Source organism: Plectropomus leopardus, chromosome 2, assembly GCF_008729295.1.
Source record: "Plectropomus leopardus isolate mb chromosome 2, YSFRI_Pleo_2.0, whole genome shotgun sequence".
Classification (NCBI taxonomy): Eukaryota; Metazoa; Chordata; class Actinopteri; order Perciformes; family Serranidae; genus Plectropomus; species Plectropomus leopardus.
Window position 1 is genome coordinate 34,722,310 of NC_056464.1, and position 26,722 is coordinate 34,749,031.

Below are 26,722 nucleotides of genomic sequence, written 5' to 3' on the forward strand. Positions count from 1 at the left end.
AATAACGCATGCGCAGTTTAGCAACAAAACAAACGCTTGGGATCTTTCTGTCCTGAACGCTGCCTCTCAGGAGAGACTGAAGCAGCACGCGCTTAGTGGTTTAACCAGGGCGTCAAACATACGGCCCGCGGACCAGAACCGGTCATCCTAAGGGTCCAATCCAAATCCTCTAAATCTGAACCAAATCCTTAGTTGTCTTTTTGTAATAGCTGGGTACTTCTCACTTTCTGGTTTTATCATGGGAACGTGTGTTTAAGTGATTTCAGCACTTATTTTTACTGTAACATTTACCTAATTATATTTTTAATTATTTATATATTTTATCTTCTACCATTTTTGAAAAATATGTATTTATTATATTTTTAATATTTCCTCCTCTATTTTCAACAATGACCCCTCTTTTTTTGTGAAATATTTCACACATTTTCTATTAAATGCTATATTTTATATTATTTAAACTATCACTTTAAAACTACAACTTTGATAAATGTATCCAAACAATGGTAAACCAAAGGAGCGGGATTACTGATCCTCCTCTGGCCCTCCTGATCATGTGGATCAAACCCTTTTATTTCATAAAAAATAATAATAAAATAAAAAAAATACATATATATACAAACTAAAAATAGAAAAAAAACTATAATACCAATTATCATATTTTACATTGATAAAAAATTATCATAAATTTTAAGCACATTTCTCTTAATTTTCAGATTTCTTTTTCAGTATTTTTAACTAATTCCTTGCAAAGTTGTGGATTATCTCTTTATTCGTTGTTCATTGCATTCATCCCTTTTTTAAAAAATAAATCAACTCAATTTGTTTAGGTTTCAAAGGGCTTAAGGTTCAATGTGTAGGATTTACCAATGGTGTGATGTAACAGAGTCTTTAGAGAGACTTTACTTCAGTTTTAATATTTCTTTCAACTTTTAGTTTAACTGCAAATACATCTCTCCTAAGCATGTTAATTACTTCCTTATTACCACATAAAATCACGAGGGCAGGTGCAAACAAGCTCTCAAAGCTGCAGTCAAGTTTCAGTTTCCAGTAAAGTCCAGGCTGCATGTCAGATAAGAGATACTGTGACGTCACTACATTACTCTGAAAATACTTAAACCTCACTCTCATATCTTCATTCTCATAACACTTTTTTTCCATAAACTCCAACTTGATGCATAATTTGCAGATTTCTTCCTCAGAACTACAACTTTATTTTAATGATATACAACTTTTTTTTCTCAGAATATTACATCTTTATTAAATAAAGTCTCATAATATTCCAAATATTCTTCTAATATTCCATGTTAAGAGACCGCAAGGCATTCAAAAACATTTTTTTGTGTGTGATGTGATTAAAATGACCGTTGTTTTCTCAGCAGCGTTCAGATGACTTACGACCGAACCGCCCTGACCCTGAACTCGTCCAGGTCACGCAGTGACGCTGCTCTAAAGCTGCTGTAGTTAATGACTCACTACACTTACACTTGGCATTTAAATTTTTTTAACAAACTGTAGAGGCTCAGTGCAGCATCTACAGTCGGAGCCGTTCGACAAAACATTAAAAAAAAACAGGCACAAAATGCAAAAAGCAACAAAGTGTTGTTCAGACAAACATGTTCTCCACATTAAAACATCACACAGATTCTCTTCAGCCTGAGCTGCTGTAACAGACGATGTCAGTAGGTTTGGAGGCGGAGTGAGCAGCAGCCACTTCAAATAAAACAGGTTTTTATTAACTGTCAGGGACAAAAAGTTTGATCTGAATCTCGTCAGTCACCACCTTAAAAACTGTGATGTCATTGTGTGACCTCATCTCCTGCACACAGAGTCCACCTGTGGGGCTTCAGCAGGTACAGTGCGTTGTTTTTGGGGGAAAACTATCAGATCATGTTGTTAATGAACAAGTTCAGCTGAATTTGCTGGCAACACACGAGGGAGTGACGCCCAGATAAATGACCGTTGTGGCGGCAGGAAGTTGTTCATTTTAAAGGACAATCCTTGAAATATTTGTAATATTGTCAACAAATCCACAAAAAGACCAAAACCAACAACGATTGTATCAACTTACAAGTTTGAACTGTGTGTCTAAAGTCTTATTTATCCTCTTCCTCTGTGCCATAAAGCTCCATTGTTGTCCAAAAACTATTAAAAATGAGCCACACTGTTGCATTGTGTGACATGTTCCTTCATTACGATCAACTAAAGCTGCAAGCATTGATTGATTGATTAGTTGTCAACTGTTAAATTAATCACCAACCAGTTTGATAATCTATTAGTCAATTTGAGAATTTTTTAAGGCCAAAAAAGTCAAAATCAGAGATGTTACTGTGAATATTTTCTCCTTTTTTTCTCCTCTGTGACAATAAACTGAATTTTTTTTGGGTTGAGGACAAAACAAAGTATTTGAGGACGTCAACTTGGGATTTTGGAAACACACATCTGGGTTCCTACATCTTAGGCAAGTTAGATTAAGACCTTTCAAGAATTTTTTAGGCCACTTGGAATTTAATTAAAGACCAATTTTACAACATCAAAAATAATAGACAAAATAAATAAATAAAATAAATTGGTCAATTATTCTCAAAAGAAATAGATGTTAATTATTTTAAGATTGTACAATGCACCATCATAAATAAATATTCAAACAATCCCACTACTCATGTCTGGGCACTTTAAATAATTTGAAAGATTGCTTTAAGACATTTTTTCACCAATTTAATGTTTTATTTTTTATATTAAGGAATTTAATACCTTTTAAAACTTTTTACGGATCTGTGGAACATTTCTTGCAATTTTCTGACATTTTAAAGATCAAACAACTAATCAATTAATCGAGAAAATGATCAACAGATTAATCAGCGATGAAAAATAATGTTAGTTGCAGCTCTACCATGAACACACACTGCAGTTTATTTTGTCCAGTCCCACATACACCATGCTGCCACAAATAACTCAATAGAGCACAGAATGCAAATTAATCCACTGCTGAAAATAGTCCCCAACAAATGCACACTTTCTTTCCATTTTAGTAACATTTGCTAAAAACTGCAGCTGTTTTTTAGGAAATAACTGAGCTTAAACATGACACTTTATATATTTTTACATCCATAGCAGGAAGCAGTGGGCTTGGAGCTGTGAGTCACACAGGAAACAGAAAGTATTGCGTAAAGAGAAAACACATTGTTGATTTCAGTCCTTTCACGTGATTTGTTGACAATGAGAAAAATGCAGAATAAACAGGACGAGCAGTGACAGAAAGCACAGTGACAGCTGGTGGCGATTGAAACAAAAAAAAGGTAAAACATCTTGAACTTTGTTCGAATAACCTTCAAAACGTGGGAAAATATGAGCATAAAAAGTCCACTCTTGACCTCAAAGGCCTCTTTACAAGCCTTCTGGGCTTTCATCCACATCACTCTGTACATCGAGCTTTGAGTTTAGATATTTTATAAGTAAAAAAAACAACAAAAAACAAACAAACTTTGGCTTTGTCTTTCCCTCGTGTGCACGGCGTGTCCTTATCTGTTTTAAAGTAAGAAAATAAAGTGTAAAGGAAGCCCAACCCTGTGACGCATTAATCAAACTACAAAAAAGGTTAATATATTAGCAAACAACATAACAGTTGACAATAAATACACACAACTTTGCAACCAAAACTTGAATTTCGACCTCGAAGAATCCCATGTGTAGTTTGAAGGAAGTGGTTTCGTGTAACAGACTAAACAAACAAAAAAAAAACATCGGCAGTGAATATTTTGCGGTTTTGTTCAATAACAACATTCTGCGGTCGGCATTAAGTTTCCTCCAAAACCACATTTCTGCTGATCACTTGCACAGTTTTATGTGATGTGCAGGAGATGAGTTTGTTTTAAAAATCATATACATGAAGCTTTATAAATGTGTCAAAGCAGGATTTTTAACTTAGAAGAAAAGCACAGACACTGTTCGGTATTTACAATAGCAAAAAGGTAACGTTATGCAAATATTACAAAAATTATAATCATGAAAAGCAAAGAATTATTTGATTCGTTTCCTATACATTTTCTCTGCACATGAACAGTTAAAACACACTGAAGTTTCTCTCCTTGAACACAGCGAGTAGCACCTGTACTCTCCTGAAATATTTGCTCATGAGTTTGTAAGAAGGAGAATTTTTATTACTGGGGCAGAAGATGAAACTGGTACAAATTCTGCACTGGTGAAAAAAAAAAAGAAACAATGACAGTAATACTCCAGTATCTTAATATATATTATTTGTCCTCACATTCAGTTGGCAGAAGCACATACTTTTACACCACGTCATCCCCTGCATCTCTACGTGGAAAACAGAGGGAAGAAAAGATGAGTGCGACTAACAGGAAGGGACAGAGTCAGTCATGGCGGGCGTGTCCTCAGTGAGGAGCTGAGCTGAGCACTGAACAAGGCTTGATTTTGAAAACAAAAATGTGAAGATGGCAGGCAATCTGGTTGCAAACACTGACACAGTAACGCACCAAGTCAAAGAAGGAAATGATCTGCAGGAGAGAAAGAAACACCGTCAAACAGCAGCTCTGAGGAAGAACACACCTCACTGACAGGAAAAGAAAAAGGAAGTGGCACTTAATATAAAGTTTACTTCTTATTATCATCTTACCATTATTATTATTATAATTTCTATTATTATTATTGTTATTCCATTATTATTTTTATTATTATTATTATTTCACATTATTCTTAATATTATTTTATATTATTATCAATATTATTTATTATTTTTATTTTTTATTACTAATTTATTCTATTAATTACTATTAATTTTTATTACTTGTTTCTGTTATGATTTAATGTTGTCTTAGACCCCAGGGAGACGAGCTTGTCACCAAGGCGTCAGCTAATTGGGATCCTTCATAACAATAATTATTATTATTAATAATAATAATAATAATAAACAAATCTCTTATGGCAGACCTTAAATTTTAACAATTTCATCATTATCATCGTTATTAGTTAGTTTTCACATGATATAGTTACAATGACTTTTGATTTTATGTAATAATTTTAAATTTGTCCATCAGTCTCATAATTGCAACTTGGTGAGTGAGTTGTGAGTTTGACTTTATTAGTCTTAAAAAAACATCTGACTGAGTATATTTATATTTAAGATATATGATCTCAGCCCTGTAATCAGGATTTAATTCCTTCGATTTGCTTTCTCATGACCTAAAAATTGTAACGTACTCAAAACTGACTTAGGAACATTCAATCAAATAAATTTCTCTCATTATTTTTATGCGTCATACTTTTGACAAAGAGTCTTGTAATCTAATAAATGTTAACTCACTACCTCATAATCGTGACTTAGTAACTAGTATCTCACAATTTTGACGAACCGTGAGAAATTTCATTTTTGTCATTCCTTACACTGTTAAGTATTTTTAAAATGGAAACGGGCTTCAAAGCCACAAAAACTACCATTATCACTGATTAAATAAACCTTAACTGACTATGTTTTCACGTACATAAACTATTTATATTACTGAGTATAATTATCCAAAGCGAGCATCATGTGAGTACTTACCAATGCAATCCACAGCACCAGGTACTCATCAATAAAACTATTGAAATACTGATCCAGGAACAGTAGTCCTGGTCCAAGGAAGGCTAAATCGTGGAGATGCATCTCACTTTTTGTCATATGTGCTACCTGCAGACAGACGGAAAAAAACACAGTCAGCGTCACACAAAAGTTTAATTTAGGGCACTAAATTCTCTGCAAAGGGTGCTGGTGTTGTAATTTTTGGAAAGAAACTTAGACCTGGTGATGACTAGAAAGTTAACTCAAAGTCATGATAATGTGGTAAAAAAGAGGAAGTCAAAACTGCAAACAGGATGCAAAAACAGTTCAAATGGCAAAAGGTGAAATTAGAAACAAGCGTCTAATTTCTGTCTTTCACCAGATGATTTACTTTCCCCACCAGCTGGTCGCTAACTTTGTCAAAACTCTTGTATTTTCTGTGATTTAAGTTTCAGTTACGCTGAAGTCCTCAACAAGGAACTCTTGTTTCATAACACAAGAAAAGTTTATTAGTTTAGCCAGAGCCAAACCTGTAAATATCTGGTATTTGAAATATTGGTATTTGTTTTTTTTCTCTTCGGATGGGGTCCTGCTCACAGTGTTACTTCTTTCTTTGTAGTGGGGTACACTAAAAACATCATGGACCTTAACTTTTTAATTTTCAACTATGTGAGTTTTAGAACTGAGAAGAAGGAATTGACCCTGAACTCTTCTGACGTGAACATCTGTCCTTTTACAGGATAAAGCAGAAAAATAAACAAAACAAAGCATGTTAATTCATTATGTCAGCGCTATTAAATGATAAAATACATTTTTAAATCAGAGCAGCAGCATTGTGTTTGACTTTCATATTATGCAGTAAAAAAAAGTGCGTTTGACTTACAACTAATTTATTGGTGATTTTGGCCGAGACGAAGCCAAACGCCAGGATATAAAGACACGGATGTTTCTCGAAGAGCTGGACAGCAGACTTCTTGTATATCATCATTGCCAAAATGATAACTGAACCAATATGTAAGACCGGAGAGAGGACGCTGGTTCCCTGAGGACACACACACACACACACACACACACACACACACACACACACACACACGGTTAATGTCATCAAAACAGACAGTAGAAATTATATTTATGCCAAACACGTTATAAAAATGTGACACATCTTATAAATGAACTCAAGCACATTATGTTTATACAGTGAGGTGTTTGGTTGCCTGAGAGGACAAAATGATCCACTGAATCACACTCAAAGTACCTCAGTATATAACATTTCTTCATTTCTTAAATCATCAAAATGAAACACAGCGCTGGTGCACGCAGACACTGGCCATAAATGTTTAACTGGACAGCAGCCGATAATCTAAATTTCCAGTTTGGCTAAATAACGGAATAAAAGTTAGTTAACTACAGCTTATACTGACAACTGGAACAAGCTGGTTCAGGAGGTACAAGTTCAAGTTTAATTTCTGTATTCTTAACATGTGAAAATGTTTACAGCTAAGCAGTCGTTGGCTCTGATACCCTCTTACAATGTTTAATAAATACTTTTTTTTTTTTAAAGACAATCAGGCGAATAAAGCTAAATCTGAATCTAAGACATAAAACTGTGCAAGTTATAATACATACAAAGGGCTAAAATGTAAACACAGAAAATTTGTGTAGACAGTACTGCAAAAGACTAAAGTGAATCAAAACCGAATTTAATTTTTTTCACAAGAATGTAGTAAATGTGTGGAATATGCATTATGAGTTATATGTGTATGTGTGTATGTATATATATATATATACAGAGGTGAGGTGTAAACTGTGTTGGTGACAGGACACTGAAGGTTGTGAAGGCTCGTTCTGAACCAAACTTTTTTGTTTACAAAGAAACAACTCACAGTAAGCAGTGTGTAAAAATCTTATTGCCACAAGCCCTTCACAGCAAAGTCATAATTTAAAACTTATCTTAAAAACAGACATCAGCATTTGAAAAAAGGACCAGTTAAATATCACACTGATGGTATCTGTTGGCCCTGACAAGCTAACATGACACATGAAATTCCTGCAAGAAATAACAGCGGGTAGCAGCGATCATAACCGAGACTTCATAAAATTGAGTCGCACATAAAAAGTGTTGCCTGACAAACTCTGTGCTCGTTAAACAGCCATGAACACACAGCAACAGCGCGAGCCGTCTAAAAACAGTCATTTATTTCTCACCAGTTTCTGTGCTAATACCTAAATTTGAACTCCGAGCTAAATGGAGGCTCCCTCTTGGGTTTTGGAATATTTTCCACCCATTATGTTTTTGATTTGTGCAGGTTGCGACACAAAAACATCGTTGTCGTTCTGGTTTGTTTTCTTCACTCTGGAAGCACAAACATGTCACACTGATGCAGCTTGAAGCATTTCCATTCTGATTTATCTGTTATAAAACAATATCCACCCTCTGACATCGATCTGATCTTTAATAACTAATTTACGAGGAGATGTTTCCAAACTTACCGCTATTGTGGATCCGTTTTTGCCCACACCTCCCGTAAAAATAACTCTGAAGTAATTGGTGCAGGAGAATATGGCTCCTAAAAAAGTGCAGATGGCAGGAATCATTTTCATCTGGATGTTTAGGATCGGAATCTAGAAACCAAGACATAAAAAAATCGAAATTAATGAATGATAACATAACGCAGACATTTACATCCATCTTGATCAAACTGTAATCGTCCAGCTTTTTTTTAATATGTAGTTTGTGAGTAAAATCATTTTTACATCCACGAAGCATCATGAGTAATGTTAGAGGACGGTAAAAGCGTAGAAAGTGACATTCTCTGGATTTTTGATAACAATTACTGTAAAACAATCAAAACAAGAATGTTAATTATGTCTCATTAATCTCAATCTGAAGGAAATAAAACCAATCAGAATTACCAGTGACTGCCAAAAAGCAGATCCTCCCACGGCGGCCAGCAAATACATGATTATTATGAAGATTTGCACCTCAGTCACATCAATGCTGAGTGGGAGGAGAAAGCAGAGAGTCGACAGTGACGATTAGTGACGTCTACCAGCACGCAGTCGTCGTCCTGCGGCCTTCTTCCACAACTCTCCGCGGGAAGCCAATGTGCTCTTTCTGCACCACACAAGTTCAATTTGGAGGATTCGACAGGAAAGAAGCTGCATTAAAGATGCAGTCAGTAATTTTTCACTGGCTCTTAAAAGTAAAGAAGCACTCAGTCGCTCCTCTGTTCGCTCAAGGAGGGCTGAGATATTTTAGAGTCTTGTCGTCACAAAATCAAGGCAGAAATTATTTTAAAAATGTCTGTGTGTCTTTGATACATTTATTCAACGCAGGTGAGGCGTAAAAATCTCAATCTCAATCTCTTTTTGGTCTTCCCACTACCCATTCAACTTCCCATTTAGTTCCATTCAACAGCAGTGAAAAACAGTGAAAAAGTTTGGAGGTCAATAATCAGTTAGAAATATTTATTTAGTCACTTATAAAAGAAAATAATTCACCAAATAAGCTTTAATATGGTTTTTTTTTTCAGGTTTCCATATTAGGTTTGCCAAGAAGCTGCTCAAGGACAGATACATGACAAGGGGCAATAAAAACTTGTGCAAACTTTTGTTACATACAGTGCATCTACACTAGAGCTGCTCGATTATGGCAAAAATCCCAATCACGATTATTTTGGTCAATCCTGAAATCACAATTACTCACTGACTTTGTAAACATGTTGCATTCATTGAACATAAAAAACAGTTGACCTTTAATTTCCCTTAAAACTTTTCACATTGAGCTTCTTTTAATTTATTTACTACTGAGTTGCTTTATATATCGTGTCTTTAACTGATGACTGCGTTGCAGTGGAGGTCGATGGGGTCGTCCTTTTCTCCTTTTGTTTTTTTTTTTATTTGGTCATAGGCCACTTTGTGTTTAAACTTAAGATGATTAAAAATATCTGACGTGTTGCCGCGTGGTGCGGACACCATTATGTAGCAAATCTTGCATTTTAATAATTTTTATTGCTCCTCGTCGGATGCCTCGTATCCAAAGTGTTCTCACACAGCAGAATTTGTTCTGCCTAATTTGCTAACCAAATGCTCTTCTCCTGTCATCTTTCCTCGTGCTGATACAGCTCACCTCGCTGGTAGCTTTGGCTGCAAGTGTTGAGCTCAGGCTGAGGGAAGGAGGGGTGAAATAAGACAAAATAAGGGTACACAAAAAAGGGTTGCAAAAAAGAATGTGGAAAAATGCATTTTTCTTGATTACATTTCGTTTGTAATTGTTGGGAGATTAAATTGAAATCAAAATTTGATTAATTGCACAGCCCTATTCTACACAGGAACTAGTATTTTGCGCCCTGCATTGCATTTTTTTAGCCCCTCAATCCCAGTTTAGAATTTATTAAAATAACTGGTGGTTTTTTAAATCACAGTTTGCCAAAAGTTTAGTTTCCTTCAGTTTTTGATGAGCCGTGTTTTAATGACTGCACCTTTAAGCAGGACAGACGTGATTGAGTGGAGGTCGGCGGTGGTTATGGAAGGAGGTGGCAGTGAAACATGCAGCGACAGCCAGGAGGTTTACCATCATGTTCCACAGACAGGGACCCACAGCGGCTGTGAGCATCTGTAATCCTGCTAGACAGATCTGCACCTCTGTTACATCAAATCTACACACAGAATACATCCACCTTTACTCCAGCCAGACTGCACATAAAACCGCTATCACCTGATGAAATCACTAACGCTGAAGCACTGTAACTAGTGTATCCACTGTTCAATAGATAAAAGTGAACAAAATGTGTTTTCAGATGTGATAAATGTACGTGAAAACCTCTAAAACGTGTTTATGTCCACCAGACGTGTTTCAGATTTCATGCTGCAGGTCTTTGTGTGCAGGTGAGTAACAGGAAGTACCTCAATGTTTTGTTGTGCGTTTTATCAGCACTCCACCATCTTCATACGTCTACCCTGTTTACCAAACTTAGGAGTGTGACTGGATTTGGAAAAACTTGTTTGACTTTTTGAATGCAGAGTGTAAGAAAGGATGCACAGAATAATGCTGTTTGGATGAGAGGACGAACTCAAGGTCAATACATTTGCACATCTTTGCACAAAACTGTACAGCTTTTCATTTTAAAACAGACATACTATATACATCTATTATAGGATTTCCATTTTTTATTGTTATTGTTCTATATATTAATTTTAATGGTTTTTATTTCTATTTTCTCTTACTTAATGTTTATTCATGTTTATTTTGATTGTTATTTACCAGATTTTGATTCAGATTAATTGTTTAACAGAATCAGACTTATATTAATAACATAGAGCCAAAACAACAACAGAAAAATATTAAAAATGAAAAAAATCTTTCACACAATCAAAACTCTGAAGCACCAGGCTGTTAACACTTTGGAGCTGCAATGGTTGAACCGCGTCTGGTGGACATAAATGTGACTGTGCTGACTGTGAAACCATCAAATGTGAAATAAGTCATTTTAAAGGATTTGCCCTTTTTTCCTCTCGACTGATGTTAGCTCTTGATGCCAAATGCAATGTCTTGTATTGTACTGCCATATCGGCAAAATAAACTGAAGTTTGAGCTTAGGCTACAACTAACAATTAAGTTTATTATCGATTAAGATGTGGATTATTTTCTCAGTAAATCGATTTGTTGTTTGGTCAAGAACACATCAGAAAATGGTGGAAAATGTCAATCACAGCAAGAAACGACATCCTCAAATGTCATTTTGTTTAAAACATTCAGTTTAATGTCATAGAGAAGTAAAGAAACCAGAAAATATTCACATTTATGAGGCCGGAATCAGAGAATTTTGACTTTTTGACTTGCAAAAGTTGCTGAAACCAATCGATTATCATATCAAAGCACTCAATTATCAAATTAGTTGACGATTAATTGAATTGTTGACAACTAATCGATTAATTAATTAAGTTTTAACTTTAGCGTTCATCTGTTTTGGACTGAAGATATCTTTTCTTGCATTGCTTTATAGATTATTATAGATGATTGTGTGTCTTTTTTATATTTGTAGTTTCTTGCCTTATTGTCTCGCTGTTTGATAACAGACCAAAATAAATTAAAATGTCAGAATAACATAACTAAATATTCCAAATAGGTGTAATATTTAGTTAAATGCAAAAGAAGGGGTTTACAGGAAAACACGTTTTGGAATCAGTAAAATCAGGTATATGTGGTAATATTAAAAAGTAACACTCAGACCTTAAAAAACCTGAACTGTAAATACTGAAATCAGCAAACTTCATAGACACACGGCTTGAAATTATCTTCTTGCTTTATATAAAAACAACAACCAAACAAAAAAACCCAAAAAAGGCAGCTTTAGATGACTCACATGCCGAAGCGCAGCGTTCCCGACACGTATGTTTGCCAGTGGGCGCAGTAAAACATAAACATCCCAGCGAAGCAGCAGAAGAACATCCAGTCTGGGTTGGTGCCCATCTGCACTGCTATACTGGTTCCCAGCACCACAAACACTGCAGAGAGAGAGAGAGACACACACACACACACACACACACACACACACACACACACACACACACACACACACACACACACACAGGCAATGTTAAAAAAGGGCTCTGGATTCACTGAGTAACAGCAGAACAAAGTCAAAAAGGAGAAAACTGACCGGTGGAGAGGGAGTCACAGCCGTGGTCAAACAGCTCGCCCAGAGGAGAGCTGCTATTGGTGCGTCTGGCCTGCTTTCCATCGATGGCGTCCAATGACTGGTAGATAAACAGACCCACAGCACACAGCAGGTACGCCCAGAGAGGAGCCTAAAACACACACGCACGCACGCACACAAACACATTAATATGGAGCAGGAGTTTCTCTACTGTGAAACCTGCAAAGATGAGTCTGTTTACATACACAAAATAAATTGTTTTGTGTATGTTATTATTCCAAACAAGACAATATTTCAACTAAGCTGTTAACATGACTAACGAAATGTAATATTCCTCTACTTTCTCTGGTTACGTGTGGTTATGCACAATCAGATTAACATGTCACATTTTTGATTATGTCAAAATATGGAAAAGTAGCTGGAGCCAATTGTCATTTTGCTTCTTTGCATCAAAATAGGATTTTTTTTTTACAGTTTTCTAACAGTGGTGGACTTTTTGGAACGTTTGCTTCCGTCTTTCTTTCCTTAAACCATCCCTTTGAAAGGTCGGTGCTGTGATATTGTGCCCATTCAAAAACCTGTTGATATCCAAGTCCTCCATAAACTTTAAAAGTATGTGTGTTGCTTTTTTCGACCAGAAATGATGGCTTTTCTGCACGCATCTCTACCGCAGCCTCGCAAACTGTTTGCAAGCTGGTTTGTGTGCAACACATCCGTTATAAACACAGACCCGACCGTAAACAGACAAGAGGCCGCATGTCGCAAAATGCAGTAAAAAACTTAAATTGAGAAGCACATTGCAAGTTGGCTGTATGTCCAAATAATGCTATTAAAACGTGTGTGGCTGCCTGTGAAGTTGGATATTTTTTTGTGGTCATTTTCTGGTTTAGTTTGTCTAATTTGGTTTGATTTTATTTTGTCTTTTGTCTGACTGTGGATCCATTTATATCTCTATAATCTGTATTTATGTATAAATCTGAAAGTCAGTATATTTGAATGTTGTTTGTCATTTGAATGACACAAAAAAAAAAATGTTGGCATATCCCACGTCTTGATCAGAAAATGCCAAATTCGGAAAATGACCTAATTCGTAATATTTAACCAGAATATACTGTCATATTATGAAAAATAGGGGAATATTTTTATGCATATAACTGTAGCCAGTTGACAGACAGCCAAATAATCAGATCAGGAGAAGGCCTCGAGCTGTACAAATCAATACATGAAATCCCAATCAAAATACAGTGTGTATGACCCCATGACAAATCAGGGATTCCTTGTTGTTGCCCTGTTCGAGATCTGTTTCCCAGAATTACTCCATTTATATAAGACGGCCCTGTAATCAGATATGTCCTACTGACACTGCTGAGTACAGGCAGAGGCTCGAGGCCCACAGAGGCCGCAGGATCACCATCGCTGTGATACACACAGACTGTTGATGCAGACGCACTTTCACATGCATCTCCAACTCCTCACAGAAAGTCAAAGGATCACACTTAGACCTCGCAAAAATCCTGCATATTTTGCATTTAATACATTTATCACTGTCCTGGTATTACACTCAGGTGATCTGTCCCAAAAAACATTTAATATGGAGTGTAGCCGCCAACTTTTTTAGTCGAAGCAAACTTTCAAACTCAATTCTGTATTTGTTTGTTTAGTTTTGAACCAGGCCGTTATTTCTAGTTTCCTGTCATTTTATTATTTTTATAGGAAGCTCCCTCCCACTGCTCTGCTACAACTGTGCCTTTTTAACAACAACAAAAATACATGTTTTATTATTTTGTATTATTATTATTTAAGGTTTGAGTTTCACTGTCAGTTGCTCAAAGGTCAGGTGTGTAGGACTTAGTGGCATCTAGTGGTGATGTTGCAGATTGCAGCAAACTGAAACTTCTCCTTGTGTCAAGTGTGTCGGAGAACTACGGCTGCCAAGAGTCAGTGGTTTGTTTTTTGTCCATTCAGGGCTACTATAGAAAGAAAAATGGTGAACTCCAAGGAGAGGACCCGCTCTGTACGTTGATATAAATGTTCTAATGCCTTCGATGTATGACACAAATTTTGGTTACGTTTAATTTAATTATTCAGTGGGTTTTCTAAACGTGGAAAATGTAAGCATTTATTTAGACCTAGAACAAAAAAAAAATGTGATAAAATAAATCATTTCCATGATTTCTTTTTGTTTTTTCTTTTTTTGTGTGTCAAAGCCACTAAACAGCGGCTAAAGAGCCACACGTGGCTCCAGAGCCACTGGTTGCCTTCCCCCTGTTTTAAGGTAAAGAAAAGGTGAATACTAATTAATAAAAACATAGCTATGATTATTATATTTCATTTTTGCCAATATACTCCCCCAGTTCCTACACACTGGACCAGTAATACAGATAAAAATCAGCAAACTGGAAGCAACTGAAGTAAATCTGTGACTGAATTCTACCATTTAATAAGTTTTCACACGAAGAACATTTAGTAAAACGTTGTTCGAGCGTGATGACTGACCTGCTCAGTGGCAGTTGGACAGTAGTAGATGAGCACGAGGGTTGTGAAGACGTTGGTGGCCAGGCCGATGATGGTGATGAGGTTGGGGGCAATCCAGGAGGGGACTCGTCCCACCAACCATTCCCAGTAACGCTGCATCAGAGGCTCCAGCAGGGAGCGTCCAGCACTGCTGTACCTGCAGGGACGAACAACAGCCAGGTGAAGGCCTGATGGCGTTACCATGGAGATTTACATGCACCCCAGAAATAACGATAATGATGACAGAATGATGCAGTCATGATGAGGGCTGGGTGATAATTAATATGACTGTTAATTATTATTTGGGCTAACTATGACTTATTTTCAATGCTAAAATTGTGATTTAAAAGAGTTTAAAAATCCTAAAACCTACAATTTTAATTACAACTAACACAACGGTATCACGAGAAGCTGCAAATGATGATTTTATCAGCTACAATAAAAACATCACCTCAGCTGTTTAAACTCCAGGTTAATTCTGCTTCTGTTTGCATAACAACAAAAAATAAAGCTTTTACACTCGACCAAACACAGTTTCATTAAAGGGGTGTAATTAAAGATAATAAATACATTTTCAGAATAACTTTGTTTTAATAAATAAGGAGTCAGCTTTGTCTTTTTGCAGGAGCAGCTCTGCAGACAAAAATGTCAGGATCACCAGTCAAATTTTTAAATCACATTATCTTTTTAAACTGATCACCTTACAGGCTAACTTTGGTGTTTTTTCAAGCTGGGCCCTTTTTGTGTCCAAGTGAGTAATGGGGATAATAATATTTTAAACTTTTTTTGAAGTCTTAATGTAATTTGCAAGAGGTAAAAAGCTTATTTTAGGCTACAAGCAAACTACAGTCGTGTCTGCGCCACAACGAGGCTGTGAAACGTGTTCAGCGTGATTTGGTTTGATGACATTCTGGAGTTTCATTCAGCTACTTGTTTGCAGACGCCTTTTTTCAGGCACATAAAAGCTCCAGAATTAACGAGCGGAGTAATAGTGACGTATTTTATGTCTAAGAACAAAATGTCTCTTCAGCTTTTGTTAACCACAGACCTTGTTTCAGGCATCTAACCCAAAACTCATTCAAAAAACCATCTGACTTTGAGACTGGAGTGCTGAAATGCTAACTCATTCCCAGATTTAAGGTCATTCCTGGGGCACTCTGTAGATAATAATGTCTTTGACCGACTCTGGAAGGAATCAAACAGTAAACAACTGCATCATTTTACTAGAGTCTATTTGACTGGAAAGAGGATAACTTTGTGACAAAACTTGCTGCAATTATAGAAACAGAATGAAATTTTAAATTTCAACGGGTACAATTACATCTTGTCTCAGACTGTGTAGATACTTCCCACACATTACACGGCCCAAACAGCAACAGAGTTTGAAGTGTCCCCTCTGACAAACACCCCTTTCATAGAGGGGTGCCACACATGACACCATCTACTCACCACACACTGAACTCATCCACATCAGTCCGCTTAACCTCTGGGCATTACTGTTCCATATATACAGTACCTTGCAAAAGTATTCACCCCCCGCCTTTTAAGCTTTTCTTTTTTTCTTGTGTTACAACCTCCAATTTAAATGGATTTTTTGGGGATTTTTTGTAATGAACCTTTACAAAATAGACAACTTTGGTGAAATAAAATAAAAAAAATAAAAAAATAAATTCTGTAAAATAAAAAAACTTGAAAATGATGCATGCATATCTATTCACCCTTTGCTATGAAGCCCCTAAATAAGACTTGGTGCTACCAATAACCTTCAAAAGTCACAGAATTTTGTTAAATAAGGTCCGCCTGTGCTCAGTCTAAGTGTCACATGATGTTACTGTGTTCTGAAAGACACCAAACTCCCAATACATAACATTAAATTACTCCACATAAAGTTTAACTTGAGGACTCGGGGTTACCTGTGCTCCTCCAGTCTCTTGAGCTGGTGACGGGACAGGGGCGGCGACGGCAGCTCGATCAGCCTGCGCAGCACTCCGGGGGCCAGCCAGCAGGCCGCCTCCATGCCCATGCCCTGCCCAGGGTCCTTGTCCCGGCCAAGGCCTCGGCGAGAACGCAGGCCCCCCCCTTGCTGCTGCTGCCCCGTCGCGCTCATGGAGCCCTGCTGCCTGCTGGTCTGGTCCCCGATGGCTCTGGCTCTGCCTCTGCCACTGTCCTGCCGGAGGGGCTAAAGATCCACAGTGGGGCTGGATGAGGCTGGACAATACCTACAAGAAAAAAAAAAACTATATTACAATATGTCCGTAAAAAATATTACAAAACCTGGGATGTATTTAACTAAAACAGCATCTAATGATTAATGATCCTACCACCAGGTCGCCCTGAAGTCCCCGTAGCCAAGAACACTTATACAAACTCCTTTGTTCCCACTGACATAAACATCTTAAATAAAAGGTTATGATCCATATGTCGACATAAACATTATGCCACTTTGTACCTGAGTATATTGGTATTTTTATTCTGTCTAAATGATTGCATTAGGTATTTATTCTGTTTTCATAGGGACTACTCATATTATATGTTTATTATCCAAGTTTGTTTTGCACCACATGCTGAGCCCCGTCTAAGACGATTTTCTATCTTTACAAACAATAAAGTTTTCTGAATCTGAATCCAAACACAAATCACACACTTGAGGTTATTCTAGTGTTTCAGTTTGTTCTTTACATATTCTGTGTTGATGGACATAAGTCAATGACGAAAAATATCTTTCATCCACTTATCCGGAGCCGGGTTGCAGGGACTGGAGGCTGAGCAAAGTACTCCAGACATCCCTCTCCCCGGCAATACTTTCCACCTCCTCCTGGGGGACCCCGAGACATTCCCAGGTCAAATAATAATAAAATAAGATATATAATCTCTCTCTCCAGCCTGCTCTGAGTCTGCACCGGGGCCTCCTACCACTTAGACATGCTTGGGGCACCTCTAACAGAAGACGCCCAGCCTGATCAGATGCCTTAACCACCTCAGCTGGCCTCTTTTCACGCAGAGGAGCAGCAGCTATTCTCCAAGCTTCCTCTGGACGTCTGAGCTCCTCACCCTATCTCTATTATCTAGAATAAAGCCACTGGTGTATAACTTTTAATGAAACTGAAGACTTCAGGGGAAAGAGGAAGTGGAGGAAGAAGTATTCAGACCATGTACTTAAGTAAAAGTAGCAATACCACAGTATCAAGAGGTGCTGAGTTTCAAACTGTACTTCTGTAAAAGCATCAGCATCAAAATAAATCCTACTAAAACCACAAAAACTAACAGTGCACATTATGCTGAATGGCCTATTTCAGACTCATATATGTCATTTTAATTAATGGATGAGCTTCATTACCATGTAAATTGCTTAAAAGGATATACTACTACTGGCTAATAAAGGGATTAACAAACTCTGATCTTTATAATAATAAATCACAATCATGGTGACTATATTTTTTATTATTAATCTAAATCTTCAAAGTAAGTCAAAACCTTAGCTGTCAGATAAATAATGTTCAGTAAAAAGTACAATATTTGAGCTGAGTAGAAGTATAAAGTAGCAGGAAATGGAAATACCAAAGTAAAGTACAAAAGCTGTACTTAAATACAGTACTTGAGTAGATGTACTTCTATCACTGTCATTCACCACCAAAATGGTACAAAACTCCTCTGAACTGTCACACCTGTATTATTGGAAGTATCACCGATTATATCAGCCGTTTACTATCACATTACTACTACAAGAGTGTACTACGACTAACACTAATACTACTACTAATAATAATAATCTTTATTTATATAGCACTTTTCAAGCTTAAGCCCAAAGTGATTCCCTGATGAAAAGGTTTACAGAATAAAATAAGATGTCAGAAACCCATGGAGCCCTCCTCCTGCCCCCTTATGACATAACAAAAATTAAAAACATTATGAATGTTAAAGCACAAATAATAAAACAGCACTGCTTACAAGAAGATATGAGGGTGCAAATTCAAATATATAATTTCATAAACAAGTAAGTACAATATGGATAAGAAAATTAAGCTCATATAAGTAGATTAAAATTATGAGTAAAACAAATAACCATATTTATAAGCAGATGAGATGCTAATGAAAGAAGATGATCTCATATAAAACAGGTTATATGACAATAAAAGAGCAAAATCTTTCATTTAAAACAAGTGCAAATTATATGAATGTGCATAAAACAGTCACCTCTTCATTTGTGACTGCAGAGGCTTTGTCCTAATTTGATTTTATTCCAGTTTTTATCAAGTCCTAGACTATATCTTTTTGATACACGTTTAGACCTTGGTCATTTTAACTATCTACTGAAACTTGACTGAAACTTACTGAAAGAATCTCAGCCTTCGGATATGGATTTTAACTTGTGTTATGGACTCCAGCTTCAACCACATGAATACACAAACTACTCTGTATAAAAGCCCGAACTCTTGAACTCTTATATTAACTACCTCAGATTTGACAGTGGACACACTTATCAATATGCAGTCCTACCATATTTATCATCAATACCAGTGATCTGTTTTGGCATTTAATATACTGTAACTATTTGGACTGCACCTTATTTGCACATTACTTTTATGTATATATTTTTATAGTTGTATTTTAGTGTTATTTTTCTTTGCATATTTGCATTCTTTGTGCACTAATTGCTGCACAGAGTTTCCCCCCCTCCGGACAAATAAAAGTTTAATCTTATCTGTTTGACATATGTGACATGGACACCATTATCTGCAGACATAAACAGGGTTTAATCAGCTAACTGCAGCTAACTGCACAGAAATCAAAGACAGCGTAAAAAAATCCTCCTTGATGGCCCGTGTCTGTGTTGCTAAACTATTTCGTGTGACTGTCAGCAACACATGAGCCACTGACGAGAGCAAAACAACCTGCTTCAGCGGTTTGCTAACGCAGCCTAGCCGATAACTAACTGAGCATCAGTGGTGCTGGTGATTAGCATTAGCTGGACTGGTAGCTACGGAAGACGTGTGTCAGTTTGGTAATTTTACGTTACTCGCTGGCAGTTGGCTCATTGTCACTTCCACACGCTTACATTACTGAAATATAATTGCCTATTAAAGATATTGATCATATCAGAGAAGTATTGACAGCTCGCGCGATGACTGCGGCTAGCTGGAGTTAGCTCCGCTAGCTAACCCCAGAGACAGCTAGCATGCTGCTGAGCTGACGGATGTAACACGGGCTGACCTGGCCGATTAAAGGACGAGAGCCGCGGACACTCCGAGGGGCGGTGAGGGCGCTTCAAGCCAGCAGACAGGCTTCTTCTGTGGGTGGTTAGTTTCAGGGTGTCTCTCTGCTACTTAGACCACCGGAGGGGCGTTAAGCAGCAGGCGGTCGATCACCACGACCGGTGTCACTGGGCTGGTTGTCACAGCAAGCTAGTTCACGTTAGTTCACGTTAGCCATCGTGGAAATCTCGCGGTAGCTGTGTCGGTTACAGTCAATTTTTTTTGCCCTGAGCCTGTTCTCGCAGGTAGACATCCGCCTTCTCCTACTGGCAACATCTGCTCTCCACGTGACAAAGACTGAATTAATTTTTATCTAGCGGTCCATTAGCTAACGCCTAGGCGAAAAGCTAGTCTGTCTGATGTCCAAGACAAGCTAACATTACATTACATCAAAAAACACAGTAATAAAAATTAATAATAAAAGTAGGAAATAAAAGTAAATTACTACTACTACTACTACTACTACTAATAATGATAATAATACTAATACAAAAATACAACTGCTTTAACAATAGCAATCCAAAGATAATAATAATTAATTCACTAATTAATCAACCAATTCAAATAAAATAAACAACAACAAAACAATCAAGTCTTATTCTTAACTATCTGACTCAAAAGCCAACATAAAACAGAAGTACTCAGATAATACAGTGAAGTAAAAGTGTTAATACAACAGTGAAGAAAAGGGACAGTGCATTATCGAGCATTATCGGGTGGCATGGAATTCATTACCAAGTTTTTGTATTTCTGAAAGTAATACAATATATTTTCACGAAAAGTTAAGATTGTATTTATTTACACAAGGAATAGTGTAGAACATTATACATGATGTCTTCTTTTTAGGGGTCGACCAATATTGTTTTTTTCGGGCCAATACCGATACGGATTATTAGTAGTTAATGAGACTGATATTTGGTACTGATATGCTTTTACAATAAAAGTAAACATTTACAATTTGCAATATAGCAAACTCCATCGCAAAACTTTGTTTGAATGCCTTTAGCAAATGTTTATTTGTTAATAGCTTCATCAAAACGTTCTAAAATCACACCATTTATCACAGCCAGAAACCTTGAAATATGGTAGGTTATGGTAAAGGGAGGGTCATGGATTTCCCCACATCATTTAGGGAGACTCAAGTAAAATATTCATTACTCTGAGGAGGACTAAAAAGGCATTAAAATAGCTTGCACACAGTAGGACTCCAGTTATCTTTTATTTAATGCACCAAAGTGATGTTTCAAGCACAACTGCTCAGGTTATCAAATACCTGTAGTGAAGTAAAATGTTCAACATATCCCTAAATGTTGTCGAGTGAAATTATAACGCAGCATAAAACATAAATACGCTACTATTCAGTAGAGTTTCTAAAGGTCCAGTTTGTAGGATTTAGAGGGATATTTCTGCAGAAATGGAATATAATGTAATAAGTATGTGTTCTTTAGTGTATTATCATCTTGAAATAAGAATCATAGTATTTTTGTTAAAATGAGCCATTTATTACTACAGAATGGACAAACCAAACACTGGCTCTAGACAGGGCCATTAATATTCATGCGTTTTTTTTTTTTCTTTATTTTTAAAACGTTTTAAATTATTTTTTTTGCATTTTTGCATTTTTGTGTTTTTGCATTTTTGCATTGGTCACCGAGGTTCACAGCACCTCTGCAATAAGGGAGCTGCAAAAACACTGACTTTTAAACATGTAACTCCTTTATTCAGTGCTTTTATCACGTTAAATCAGTCTTTGCTTTGGTGAGAAAAAGACTTTTGTGGATAATTTGACTTCTGGTAAAAACCTCCTGAGCAATAAACACAGAAGAAATTCTAACTGGGAGAAGATTCAGCTGGTTTCAATCTGAAGTCTGCAGAACTAGATTACACTAAATCCCCATACATTTTACACACTGAATCTGTAAGTGCAGCATTTGTATAATGGTATTTAAGTACTTTCCTTCACATCTTTAATTACCATTAATTTCCACTATGAAACTGTAGCATGATGGCTCAGTCAGTTGATGTTGTACAACTTATAATTGTAAGAGGCAATTCTTTAATTATTGGATTAAGTTTTATTGTCATTGCACAGAGTTCAGATACAATGACTCTTTCACACCCATAAGAGAGAATTATACCCGTAGACCAACGAGCCACATAAATACATAAAGAAACAAATAAATAGGTTGACCAATTATTATTATTATTTCAAATTTAGAGCTAAGATCAGTTTGGGAGTTTTTCACACATAAAAAAGAGTAACTATTTCCTAAAATAAGACGTGCCAATGCAATTTTGTGATCCTTAAAGCCCTCACTATTGACCCCGAGCCAAACTTTATGTTAATTTAATTAACTACAGAGCAGGGAGACATTTTTCCAGGTTCCCATTGTGTGCCATATCAAACTGTGGAATATAAACACCCTGGGAACAGGAATAACCCTCCAAAACACTTGCAGCTGGATGGGTGACTATAAAGACAAACAATGGACACAAAATGATAATTATTTTTTATATTTGTTTACAGTAGCTTTATGTTAATGCATCAGAGTGATCTCAGACCTCTCTGTCTGGCTGTTGGGTCAGGTAAGGGTTAAAGAAGTCTCTCAGGAGGCTCTGCACCCTGGTGGGCTGGGGGCTCCCGGCAGCAGGGACCAGCGCTGGATTCAGAGCCAGGTCCAGGACTTTTGGGGGGCTGTACGCAGCAGAGCGAGTCTGAGCCGTGTGGAGACCCTCGATGGCGCTGGACAGCCAGATGAGTCTCTTCAGACTCTGGATGTTTCTGCTGCGGTCGTGCATCAGCTGGTGTTCGGTCACAGCGCGACGGCTGCAGGGAGAGAGATTAGACTTTTTATCCAAACACAGAGTCAGATTCAAAATTTATGTCGAGGACGCATCACATATTTTCAACCTGTCAGCACAGAAGATCTTTACAACCTTCACAGTTTTAACCCCTTGAAACCTAAACAAATTGGTTTGATTTCTTTCAGAAACATTGAAATGGCAATGACCAACTTGGCAAAAAATGTCCCACAAATTGCAAGAAATTAGTAAAAGATGACAAAGAAAATATCTAAAAAATGGTTAAATAAAAAGGTGTGACAATTATTACAAAATTATCAAAAAACTACAGAAAAATGTCCAGAAAACTATTACATGTTTAAAATCATGTTACAGAAAAAAAAAATATTTTAAAATTTTCTGCACTTTTTTTCCAGTCATTTTCTTTGTTTTTGTTTGTACTTTTACTTTTTTTAAATTATTATTTTCAGGTAATTTTCTTGTAACTTTTTATTCATTTTTGGGGTTTTTTTTTGAGTCATGTCTTGTTAAGTTGCACGCTGCCTTCCTCCCATGTTTTTGAAAGAAACAGTTTGCTCAGGTTTCAGAGGGTTAAGATTAAGAGTCACCGATTCAATATCTGATCAAATGTCTCTCCTGTTGATTTCGAGATCTGACATTGAATAATCGGCAGAAAAGTGTTTTTAAAGATGATGATGTCATATTGAAGTTGACCTTTGACCTTATCGATATGACATGTCGACACTTCATTATATCCCGTCAGACATTTATGTAAAATTTTGTTACAATTAGCTTATGAATTCTTGAGTTATGGCCAAAAACTTGTTTTGTAAGGTCACATTGACCTAAACCTGTGACCTCCAAATTCTGATCAGTTCATTGTTGAGTCCAAGTGAACATTTGTGCCAAATTTTTAAAAAATCTCTCTAGACATATGACATATGTATGAATGTATAAGTTGTATGTCATAAAAAAATTCTTATTTTCATAACTGTTCACATTATTACATGATACTGTGACCAACAACATGATAAAAATGTCCATACACAAGTCAAATGTTTTTGTAAAGTTGTAAATAATATAAATATACAGTATATGCAGCATGCGGGATTTAGTCAAAGTACATGAGCATTTGAACTTGAACTGTAACCATGTTTTTATGATTTAAAAACATGAAAACATCTGCGGTTTGAAATTTCAAGTCATTTAATTTATAAAATATCGGTGAACTGATGAATCAAACATCCCCCACATATGCAAAGTGACATTTCAAGAAATCAAATTTCACATTTCAGTGAACTACAAAAAAAAAAAAACATCAGGGAGAACATGTTCTGATTTTGGTCGTGTTCAGTTGTGAACAAAATGTTTTGCAGCACATTTAGCCTCATAATGAGCTGAGATATGGTGTTTTGGGGCTTTTTTGGGGAACTGGAAATAGATTTCTTCTGTGTAAACATTTTGATGTTTTGCTATTCAGGGTTTGAAAGTATTAATCTAAACTACAGCTGAGCTCCACCAAAACATTTTCCTACATTTATAAAGCAACTCCATCATTTTCATGTCAAAGCAGTTAAAAAACATTTGCAGAGAAAACCGTTGAAACTGGGCGGGAAACAGACGTCTCACCTCCCGTTCTGTTGACACTGGCCGGTTGTAAAGACGATGAGAAACAGGACAGCGAGCCGCTGCACAGGTCTGCAGGACTTCTGCATTTTCTGAAAGCAAACAGCAAGAAACACTTTATACAAAAATACATTTCATTAGCTATTTAGATAGTTAGATCAGCAGTCCCAACCCCTCTGGTTTGTGACCAGTAAAGAAAAATCTACCAGTTGTGAGCAGCTCAAAGAATAACTGTTTTTATTTTTGAATAACATTTTGAGCTGTGAGGAAGTGAAATCACTCACAACAAAACAGGAAAGACACAAGGAAAAAATAAATGTTGTATTTCAGAGGAGTTATATAAAACACACTGTAAGCAGCAGATCCGTATGATGCATATTTCATGACCTAAAACACACAATCTTCTGTGGCTTTTCTCTCATTTTTCCCGTGCAAAACCTCAGAGCCGTCTTTTAGTAAATAATGAAAAACACAACATGACTGCTTAGAGCTCAAAAAAGGACGAATATCCCCCACTGACTCTAAATATACAAGAATCAGCCGAAACATTACCCACAACCTGTTTGTTTTTTACTGTAAATAGTTTGCCGAAAAAGAAAAGACCTGGACCAGAAGACCGACAGTCAGATGTGTCGGTTTCTGCAGATTGGGATTTCTCCTCACTGAGTTCATCTCTGGGGGTGTTTTCAGGTTTTTCAATAATTTAGGAGAACCTGGAGGGCTGCAGTGGAAGTGTACTTATTTTGTTTGATCACTGACTACGACGTCTGCAGGATGTAGACTAATTAAAATTGTGACTATTTACCAGGGATGCGATTTTTCTGGATTAATCCAGAATTACAGATTTTGTGACCCTGAAAATGTGATCTACATAAATCATTCAAATCTGTGTTACGAGTGACATGAAAAGCTTTGAGGACATCTATGCTGACGTACGTGAAGATTGTTTTTACAAAAGGAATTTTGTTTGCGCTCAGCTCGAGCTCAACCTGTCGATTTTAAGAGGAGTGAGCGGGAGAAGGGCGACTGGCGCCATCTTGGCTCCTTTTAAGAATAACCAACAACGGGAGACATAATCACATAATCAAGATTTTCCTCTCAAGAGGACAGACTGTCTTTAAGGCGGTTTGCAGCAGAATTATATACATTGTTTGTGCGTAAACTGCACAGATAGAGGTCAGTTAAAGTGGAAATACAGAGTTGTTGGAATCTAAAGCGTCAAAAGCGGCCAAATACCAGTAAATAGTCGGCAGTGGCTGACTGTTGAGGCTCAGGGTTTTCTGCTCTGCTCTCTGGCTGAAAGATGGTTTTCCTTACATGTAAAACTCTCTGCAGGTCTACGCAGAGGAAGGCGTTACGGATAAATGTAGATGTGCAGGACGGAGAGTTGAGCTGGCTGATCGATTGATCCAACAGTCCAGTCACCAGATGAAAATGTTGGCGTTTTTTTGTAAACCATGAATATACTGGTATGTAACATTTGTACATTTAATTTGCATCATATCAGCTTCTCTAAGGTGACGTAGTATATGAGCTGACTTTGTCACTGAAAGGAGGAGAGGACAGTGGATGACATTTTAACTCGGCAAGATGCCTGTCGACTGTTTTTAGCAAACCATCGCTGTTTTTTTCCCATGGAGATCGGGCCACGTAAAGCTGTGTTTTTTTAGCGAGATATTGCTGGGTTTTCTTCCAGGATTACACCATGAAAATAGGTATTTTGAGCCAAAACATGATCTTTCCCCAATCATAATTTAATGGGTTGTGAACACATCCACAAGTTAAATTATTGAAATGTAAAATTTTAACATGAAGCTTATCCACTGCATAATAACGTACAAATGTAATATATTCAGAAACGGACAATGCCAACATTTATTTTGTGGTGATTGGGTTGAAACCAAAAAAACAAACATAAGTATACATTAAAACAAATGTAAATGTCTAATGTCCATCCAGAAGAATAGAAAACCATGAGCTCCTGTTCCTCAGTTCTCTCTTTTCTTCTAAAAAAAGTTGAATAAAATTTTACAGTAATCTCTTACTGACTTTTTAAATACGTCACACAGACCTATAAAGTCTTACTTTTTAAGCTTAAACAGGAAGATTTGTTGCCTGAATAAAGCAGTTTGTTATACAGACGGAAGAGTTACACAAATAAATTAATAAAAACATAAATCACCAAATTAATTGAAGTAACTTCAGACAGTTTAAGAATACACAGATTAACGTGTGACTAAAAAACAAAAAAATCACACGTGCTTGCACACACAAACACACACACACATACACACAAGAAATTTCCAAAAAGC

The 26,722-nt window shown here is 36.7% G+C and overlaps 2 protein-coding genes across 3 annotated transcripts; both read right to left on the reverse strand.

Moving 5' to 3' along the window:
• Window positions 1–2,887: 2,887 nt before the first annotated feature.
• cept1b (choline/ethanolamine phosphotransferase 1b) lies at window positions 2,888–20,146 on the reverse strand. Of its 2 annotated transcripts, none has more exons than XM_042509611.1 (10): window positions 19,942–20,146; window positions 16,644–16,949; window positions 14,713–14,887; window positions 12,220–12,367; window positions 11,923–12,064; window positions 8,471–8,555; window positions 8,048–8,179; window positions 6,438–6,596; window positions 5,558–5,683; window positions 2,888–4,514 (listed from the first exon to the last, which is right to left on the reverse strand). In XM_042509611.1, the coding sequence occupies exons 2-10, from the start codon at window positions 16,835–16,837 to the stop codon at window positions 4,392–4,394; spliced, it is 1,284 nt and encodes a 427-aa protein (XP_042365545.1). In that variant the 5' UTR covers window positions 16,838–16,949; window positions 19,942–20,146; the 3' UTR covers window positions 2,888–4,391. The 2 variants fall into 2 exon arrangements, with proteins under 2 accessions (XP_042365545.1, XP_042365554.1); XM_042509620.1 differs by lacking the exon at window positions 8,471–8,555 and adding an exon at window positions 10,131–10,215.
• Window positions 20,147–22,538: 2,392 nt separating this feature from the next.
• Window positions 22,539–24,499, reverse strand: pth4 (parathyroid hormone 4). Its single transcript, XM_042494140.1, has 2 exons — window positions 24,414–24,499; window positions 22,539–22,809 (listed from the first exon to the last, which is right to left on the reverse strand). The coding sequence occupies exons 1-2, from the start codon at window positions 24,497–24,499 to the stop codon at window positions 22,539–22,541; spliced, it is 357 nt and encodes a 118-aa protein (XP_042350074.1).
• Window positions 24,500–26,722: the final 2,223 nt, after the last annotated feature.

Excerpts from the sequence above, each read along its gene's own strand:
- cept1b (XM_042509611.1), bottom strand. The coding sequence starts at position 16,837 with ATGAGCGCGACGGGGCAGCAGCAGCAAGGGGGGGGCCTGCGTTCTCGC. Across the intron at positions 12,368-14,712 it reads GTCCAACTGCCACTGAGCAG|GCTCCTCTCTGGGCGTACCT; the intron begins GTCAGTCATCAC and ends TGTGTGTTTTAG. Across the intron at positions 8,180-8,470 it reads CTGCTTTTTGGCAGTCACTG|ATTCCGATCCTAAACATCCA; the intron begins GTAATTCTGATT and ends CTTGGTTTCTAG.
- pth4 (XM_042494140.1), bottom strand. The coding sequence starts at position 24,499 with ATGCAGAAGTCCTGCAGACCTGTGCAGCGGCTCGCTGTCCTGTTTCTC. Across the intron at positions 22,810-24,413 it reads CAGTGTCAACAGAACGGGAG|CCGTCGCGCTGTGACCGAAC; the intron begins GTGAGACGTCTG and ends CTCTCCCTGCAG.